This window comes from Nelumbo lutea, chromosome 7 (genome assembly GCF_056320005.1).
Source record: "Nelumbo lutea isolate HS-2025 chromosome 7, American lotus-T2T, whole genome shotgun sequence".
Taxonomy (NCBI): domain Eukaryota; kingdom Viridiplantae; phylum Streptophyta; class Magnoliopsida; order Proteales; family Nelumbonaceae; genus Nelumbo; species Nelumbo lutea.
Window position 1 is genome coordinate 31,159,472 of NC_142690.1, and position 8,843 is coordinate 31,168,314.

At 34.7% G+C, this 8,843-nt stretch overlaps 1 protein-coding gene across 17 annotated transcripts in view; it reads left to right on the forward strand.

The window, feature by feature from the left end:
* LOC148845963 (rab GTPase-activating protein 22-like) overlaps positions 1 to 3,471 on the forward strand; it is a 119,930-nt gene extending 116,459 nt beyond the window's left edge. For all 17 annotated transcript variants that reach the window (XM_088953164.1, XM_088953146.1, XM_088953165.1 and 14 more), the window contains one exon: positions 3,147 to 3,471. In XM_088953164.1, the coding sequence (XP_088809290.1) occupies positions 3,147 to 3,203 (57 nt within the window). In that variant the 3' untranslated portion in view covers positions 3,204 to 3,471. The remainder of the gene's footprint in view (positions 1 to 3,146) is intronic.
* Positions 3,472 to 8,843: the final 5,372 nt, after the last annotated feature.

Consider the following 8,843-nt stretch of genomic DNA (forward strand, 5'->3'; position numbering starts at 1 on the left):
CTTTCTATAGGTCTTAGCGTCCTTGGTACTCTCCCAAACAACAACCTACATTAGGTCAATATCTTGCCCAAGAGACTTCAACACTGAAAAGTACATTGTTAAGGATTTCTCCCTCTATCTAAGATTGTTCACATCATTCTTTACTTTATAGGCTTTGGCTACATTTAACTTATTAGAACAGGTTTCAATAACACTATCCACCCTTTAACAATGTAATTTTCTTGTATCCATTTCTCAAGATTAGGATCATCTTCTTAAGGATTCTTCTTATCGCCTATCAAGTACACCCACTTGCCTCTATTGCATACATGAATCTTCACAGGTTGTGATTGTTGACAATATGTATTGTTGCAGGGGCTTTTGGGGATTTTTTTTTTGTTAATTGTTTTTGTATTTGGGCACCCTCTTAGGGACAAACAATTATGTAATTTTCCCGAACAGTATAAAATTTTTTCTTGCCGTCTTGGTCATGTCTTTTAAGTCTATCGACCTGTGTCCAATTTATGTCTATAATGTAAAATTTGTCATCTCTCAAAGCAATGTAGAACTATATATTCTTCAAGTAATAGAAAAAGTGATGTTGCTTTTAACTTGATACATACTGATGCTTGTGGCCATATTCTATCCCTTGCATAGGTGGCTATAAATACTTTATTTTGTTTATTGATGATTATTCAATATATACTTGGTTATATTTGATGAAGAGCCAATAGGAAATCCCCTCCACTGTTCAAAACTTTTTTAAAATGGCAGAAACACAATTTAGAAAAAACATCAAAATAATAAAATAAGGTCTAAAAATGCTAAGTACTCTGAAAAACATCTAAGAATATTTCTTGAAGAAAATGAGGCAATTCACTAGAGATCATTCTCCCATACCCCTCAACAAAACATGTAGTAGAGAGAAAAAGTAGACATGTATTTGAAGTTGCTAGGGGGCTACTTTTTCAGAAGCATGTGCCTACTTGCTTCCGGAGAGATGTTGTTGAAGTTGCAGTCTATCTCATTAATAGGCTTCCTTTACAAACTCTACCTCTTCAATCCTCTCATTAGCTTTTATTCCCTAATGACTATACTTTTTGCCTTCCTTTCTAAGTCTCTGGGTGTAGCTGTTTTGTTCATGATATGAGTCCTTCTCGCCTCAAACTTGACCTAAGTCCATCAAGTGTGTGTGTGTGTGTGTATTTGTTACTCTCTTGTCCAAAAGGGATACAAGTGCTTTGACCCTCACTCTAGTCGGTAGTATGTGTCCAAGGATGTTATTTTTTTTTAGTCTACTTTTTTCCAACCACTTTTTCCAAGGATGTTTGAAATATCATTTTACAGAAAAGTTTATCTAACAAGAGAGCTTAATCTTGAAATGTTATTCTGAATTAGAGATTTTTGAATTAGCAATCTACACTCCAACTTTTCTATAAATGTACTATATGAAAAACTTCTCAACAAGTGGAGATATTTCCTCCTAGCTACACCAAGGTCTATTGATAGCTCTGTAACAGTTCCATAATACCTCTTGACTACAAGCTTAGATACCAAATATATATTTTTTTCATGGGTTAATTACTTAAATATACTATGTGGTTTCACTAAACTACTTAAATTTACCCTCTGGTTTTCAAAACTACTTATTTATACCCTACTGGGTGGCCCCAATTGACACAAATAGGCCCTTCATTAATGAATCATTTAGGGCCGTTTATACAACATCATACATTTATTATAATCTGGAGCTAACTATTGAAATGTAAGATCCACTTGTGACAAACCTAGGTGTGTATAGTACTTGAAATACTTGAAATGGTACTGATGAGATTCATGGGTGTTGTGATAAATAGCTTCTTGTGATATAGTATTCACTTTCTAATGATGACATTTGATTTTGACAAGCTTTCCTTACGAGAGCTCAAGCTCTTGCTAGCCACGCCTCAAGCCTCTATAGTTTATAGTAACCATTCGCAACTGCAATGGACATTGTGACTGAATTACAATCACAATTATTCCGAACATTAGATATCAGGAAATAATTGCGAATTGCATAGAAGGGACAATCCATTCAATCGGACAAACATTGGCAGGTCAAGATACTACAATCTACTTTGGGCCAGTTGAGTCAGGCAAAGGTCTAGATCCTAGATGTCTTAGCCATCTTTAATAGAACGTGATTAGGGATGACAATTTCCACCCTATTTGGCCATTATGAGGTTTATTTTTTTCATTTGAAAAAACAGGTTTTGGAGTGGGGATAGGTTTTGGGATTTTACAACCCATATGGGTATGGGTAGCATAGGGTAGGGTATTAGGCTAAACCCAACTCTCCCCAACCCGTGTTGATTACTAAAATACCTCTAATACTTATAATTAATTTAGGGGTTTTTACTGTTCAGTCCACCCCCAGAAATCTTAGCTCCACCGTACAGTTGGAGTGGGTGCCAGCTCGGAATTGAAGCCAATTCCCAAGTGGGTATGGGTGTTTTAGGTGGAGTTGTTTTAACTTTTGAATTGTTGTAGGTCTACAGTTCAAATCAGAATTCTGAGGTGGAGTGTAGTAAAAAATCCCATTAATTTATCAATATATTGGCAGATATTTCAAATCTTGTGTAAAGGATAATTGATAGTTTATGTGTTTTCTACATGTTTCAATCAAATAATTGAAATGTCTGTTCATATAATTTTGCTTGTTTATTGATAACAGGAAATTAGATGGGATTTTTGGATCCAACCCGCCCCACCATCAAATGTGGGAAGGCTTTACATTTTCATGTGTAGAGAGGGTTTGAATTTTGAAAATCCAAATCTACTATGAGAATTAGGGTGGGCAAAGGATTGGGAGACAAGGAGGGTCTAAAATTTACCCTCCCTAAATCTGCCCTGTTACCCTCCCTAAATGTTATACAACAAAAATACAGTACTATCCCTAAATGTGATAAAACAAAAATATAGTACCAAAACAAGTCAATTTCAACAAAGTGTTGGTTTAGTTATGGAGACAAAAGGTGAAATGAAAAGAATAAATTAGAAAATTTTGGTTGATATTTGTAGAAAAGTGATGTCAGATGCAAGTTTGATTTGATCAAGAATATATGGTTGTGTTTCTTTTATGTTTTTTTTTTATTCACATCAAATATGAATGACCAAGTTTATTGTAGGGGGAGAGTCCTTCAATTACTAGATTCCTTCAACAAGGCTACTGTGTGCACGGATGAAGTCTTTAAAGTGAAAGAGTACTCTATTCTCTATTTTTCTGGAAGAATAATCAAGTGCATGTTTTGAAAATTTAAAGAACAATCAAGGGCATTTTTGTCCTTTAATGTTTTTCTGTCAATCTTAACAATTAAATCTTTAACAAGGTATATTTAAATAGTTTTGGAAACCACAGATTATATTTAAGTAATTGACATGTATTTCTTTTATGTATCTAGATAAGGAATGGAATGGTAGTCAATTTTATCTTCTTTTCCCTTTATGTGTCAAAATTTAAATTTCAAATAATGAATGCAATTTATGTCCACAAAAGAGATGAAAATTGTTCTTTTACTATAAAAGAAAATGAGAAACAATACATGGTATCATGTGATTTGAAACATAAACCAACCCTTATCCCTTGTATGATTTTTCCATTTCCTTTCTAAACCAACAATCTTCACATTGGTTTATTTTTCAACCACCTTGGAGATCTTTTGTTTGTGCTTCCGCTTGTCTGAAATTACTACAAACATGTTTTAGCTTTGAAAAACACCAATACTTACTTATACATAACCCGAATTACTCAGTCCTAACACCTCTTGATTCAAACAAAATAGCCAACGCACATGTATAATTGTACTTGAGTTAATAGTCTTACTTTAAGGGAGGACCTTGATCTTTCCTTTCTCCTAACAATATTATTTCTCTCACCATCAACCATACTCTAAAAGACTTATAGCACTTGCATTTATCACAAACGTAAAAGAGACTCTTCATGCGACCACACTACCTGTATATCTCACTTCTAACAATTCATGAGGTATTATAGCTAACTACCACATCCCACTTTTGGAGATTTAATTTTTGAATTCTGAGATGGCATAGGCCTTTTTCAGGTTTGATTCTCTTAGATTTGCTTGATATGACCTGATGCAGTAACAAAAATAAAATAATAAAAAAGCTGTGATTTTGATGGCCAAAGAACTGATTAGGGCAAAATGGCACACCCCCGAAATAACAAAACGTGTCTTGTTAACCTCATCACTATAGGGTGCTCACGGTTCGGTTAATCAAATTATGGGCATTTTTTTAAACCGAACTAGTATTATCGATTTTTGAAAAACCGATAACCAAAATCGAACCACAATCAATCAGTTAACCGGTTGACCGGTTCGATTAATCGTTGGTTTTTTTGTTTTTTTAATTTTTACAATATATATTATAAAAATATATATAAATATATAACATTATATTTTGAATAATAAATAATATATCATATATTACAAATATATATATATATATTTATATATAATGCATATATATTAATTTATAATATATATATATAATATATAATATAAAAATATACATAAATATATAAAAAATATATAGAAATATATGTATACTGATCGGTTCAGTTAACCACCGGTTCCCTATATTGGTTAACCGGAACTGAATTTGTACCTTTGATTTTTTGAAAACACCAAACCAACCGGTTTGATTAACTGATTTCTTCAATTTAATTTTGAACAGTTTTTTCGATCGATTCGGTTTTTCAGTTTTTTTCTCACCCCTAATTGTGTCCCATATTTATTAAAAATGGGATGTGATTCATTTGTTTATTCATTCATCTATCATGTGACATATTTGGAAGGATCGCTGCAAAAAAGCTTTGGAGGGCAGGGATTTAGATATCCATTCTACCATCACCAGTGATTGAAGAACTACATAATCATATTCAATCAGATCTCAGGTAAGAGTGCATACACCCTCTGTCGCAGGCTCCCATTGTTCCAAATGTTTGGACCAGGCCTCTAGCCAACCAATTGAAAGTGAACTTTGATGGCGCCACATCTGGCTCATGTGCTGGAATAAGCAATGTAATTCACAACCATCATGGTATGCTATTGTTTTATAGAGCGAGGAAGTTTGCTAAAAGCTCCACAGTAGAAGATGAATCTTTGGCTATTTTGGAGAGTACTAAATTTTCTTAGGAGTTTAAGCTTTCCGATGCAGTGTTTGACGGAAATTCTTTAACCGCTATATAGGCTCTGTTTGGGGAGAGTTTCATTCCTCCCTGGTAAATCCCTAAAACATTGGCCGACTTCAAAGCTCTTTGCACTAATCTTCCTCGGTGTTCATTTGTATTTTCCCTTAGATTAGCAAGTAAGGCTGCTCTTGTTCTTTCTTCTATGTATACTTGGTCTACGACTCCTTTCCTAGAGGCTTGTGTTGTTGATTGACAATATTTCTTTGAGCACTTAATGATTTGCCTTATCATGCTTAAAAAAAATAGTTATTAAACACAAGAATAAGATTGGAAACCTGTGTAAATAAAAACGGTATAAATAGATAGATACATAAAAAAACGAATATGCACTAGTCTAATAGGGGTATTATTGTCTTTCTCATAGACAATGTTACCTAAGTTTTACATAGGGGAGCAAGTCGGGTGGGTTGGACCTGGTTTATGATCAACCCAGGCTTGGAACTAAAATTTGGACTTAAGGCCCAAACCTGAGGTCAAGCCCAATTTTTCCAACCTGAGCCCAGCCCACCCTGTAATTTGATGCACTCGGGTTGGGTTCGGGCCCAAGCCGGGCTCGAGTTGGTCAATGAACCCACTCTAAAATTATACATAAATAAATATATTTATGCAAATATATATACATATATTTATGTATGTATACAAAATATCTATACAAATATTATATATACAAATATGTATGTATATATATGCAAATATGTATGCAACATTTACATATATACACATATATGTATAAATGTATATAATTGGGCCGGGCTCATAATGGGTTCGGGCTACCTAAGGGCTAGGCCCGAGCCCAACCAGAAAAATAAAAAAAAATCCCAACTTCTTGGGCCCGAGCCCAGCCCAAGGACTGAAAATCCAAGCCCAGCCCATGTAAAATTCCTGGTTGGGCCGGTTTGGGCTCGAGCTGGGTCTGCCCAAGTTGCACCCCTAGTTTTACCTCATTATGATGTCCCTCATCAACAGTCTACGTGGCCAATGGAGCTGCCCCCTAGTTGTAAAAGAAGAAAGTCATAACCCCATATTGGTGTGACAACTACCAACAAAGGGTTCTTTTCTTCTTATCCAATTCATCCTTTTAATAAGACTAATAAACATGTACGTACATTTTCACGTGATAGTATCTCCAAGGCAAAACTATTTACAATTCATGGATAGTTTTTGAATATAAGTGGGCAGCTTCTTAACTGTTATAAATGGATAGATTTTGAATAGTTATAAGTGGGCAGTTTTTGGAGTGAGAGTAAAGGACATATATGCCCTTTTTTATGCCAAAGTTGCTTAGATAAGGGATAAAAATGTCTATGAAAAATTTTAGAAAATGGGGCTATTCTCTCGTTTTATTAATAGTATAGATATAGACACTTGTAAGAACTTGTTTGCTTGAGACTTGATACAACCGTCTCCGGCTACTAAACTCTTGTGGTCAAGCCAACTAATTAATGATCCAATTTTTTCTTTATTTCTTTACAAGCTAAGGTCCTCGGATTTGTTAACTCAAAAAACAGAAGTTTTGGCCTTGCGTTCTTGTTGGGCCAAGTTCACATATTTACCCAAATCCAAGCCCAGCCAAAAGGCCTAGAACTTAAAACCAACCCACTAAGACTAGAGGTGTAAATCGGGCCAAGCCGCCCGTGGCCCGACCCGGCATAGCACACGGCTAATGGGTCATGCCAGGCCTGGCACAGAGGTTCATGCCGTGCTGGGCCGGGGGTTCGAGGCCCATGGGCCAGCACGGCCCACCACGGGCTGGCACGGCACAGCCCACCAAGCCCGTAACGGGCCACGCTCGGCCCGCCTGGGAATATAGCCCCAATAGCTAGTTTCAGCTTTTGGGGGGGTTTACAGAAATACCCCCCCCCAACAGCTATAAACAACCATATTAGGGGGTATTTCTGTATTGTGCATATGGGGGTTTAAAAAATGACATAAATGCCCCCAACATCTATATAATAACTAGTTTAGGGGGGAATTTTGGGTAAAGTTATAAGTAACTTTACAATAACCAAAATACCCCTCCCAACAACTAAATAACAGATAGTTTTTTGGGTATTTTGGGCAATTGAATTATGTTCAATTCCTACAAATAGCCCTATCCTCCACCATTCTCATCACACCAATTCAACAATTCTCTTAATTCTCTCTCTCTTTCATACTCATACATTCTCAATTATCTGCAATCTAAGAAATTCTACTTAGTTGATTATTTGATTCTGCATTCTCCAATTCTCAAGTTTCAATTTTATCGAAGTTTCAACTTTCAACAAGAAAAAGGCTTGTTCAACCAACTCAAGCATCTCAATTCGGAAGGCTTGGATATTGAAAGGCTTCAATCGTTGAAATCAAGTTGGGATTTTGAACCAACAATTTGGGTAAGTCAAATTAGATTAATTTTTATCTTTTTAGAATTAAAAAAAAAAATTGCCGGCCCTTTTCAAAACCGATTTCCCAACATGTTCACCATGATGACATTCAATCGCATCACGATAGTATTAGTACTGATGCCAATGCGTTTGAGGTCGATGGAAGTGGAACTTTCACCCCTGGTAGTAATGATACTAGGGGAAAAAGGAGGGCTTCTAAGCTGAGTAGCCTAGTTTGGAAAGTTTTCAAAGTTGAGGATATTGAGGGGAAGGGGAAAAGGGCCATTTTCCAAAAATGTAGGAAAAACTTTAATTATTGTAACAAGGGTGGTATAGGTCATTTGAGTAGACATCTAGTCACACATGAGAGAGAGGAGATGAAGGGAGAGAAACAACCCAAACATAGATTGGGAGGGGGACTACTTTTGGTACTTTTAGATATTCACAAGAAAAAATGAGACAAGAACTTGCTAAGTATATTATACATGCAGAACAACCATTTATGTTAACTGAAGATCCAAAGCTAGAAAAATGGTTGCATGGTTCTGTAAACCCACAATATAAAAAAGTTTATAGGAATACTATAAGAACTAATGATTTAAAAATTTTTTATTCATATAAACAAAATTTAATTTCTTTGTTAGCAAATCTTAATTTTAAAGTTGCAATTACTTCGGATGTTTGGACATCCAAATTTAAGATTAGTTATATTTGTGTTACCAGCCATTTCATTGATGAGAATTGGATTTTGAATAAAAGAAGTTTAAGTTTTACTAGGCTTGAATGTCCACATAGTGACTTAGCTATTGCTACAAGTATTTTAAATACTTTGCATGCTTATGGAATAGACATAAGAATTGGATTTTGATAATGCTAGCAATAATGGTTCTGCAATAAACATTTTAAAACCTCAATTAAAACCATGCTTAAATGGTAAATTATTTCATATTAGATATGTATGTCACATCTTAAATTTATGTATTCAAGATGCTTTGAATATTATTTCAAGTCATAGTTCAAAAATTAGAAATTGTATTATATATATATATAAAGTTCAGGGGGCAAGAAAACAAGAATTTAAATATTTATGCCAAAATTATGTTTTAAAATATAAACATTTTATATTAGATGTAAAGCATAGGTGGAATTCTACCTGTGGTATGTTAGAAAGTTGTATATCTCATACACAAATTCTTTTTTATTTTTATAATTTAAAAATGCCTAATGATTTGATATTTGAGGAAGACTAG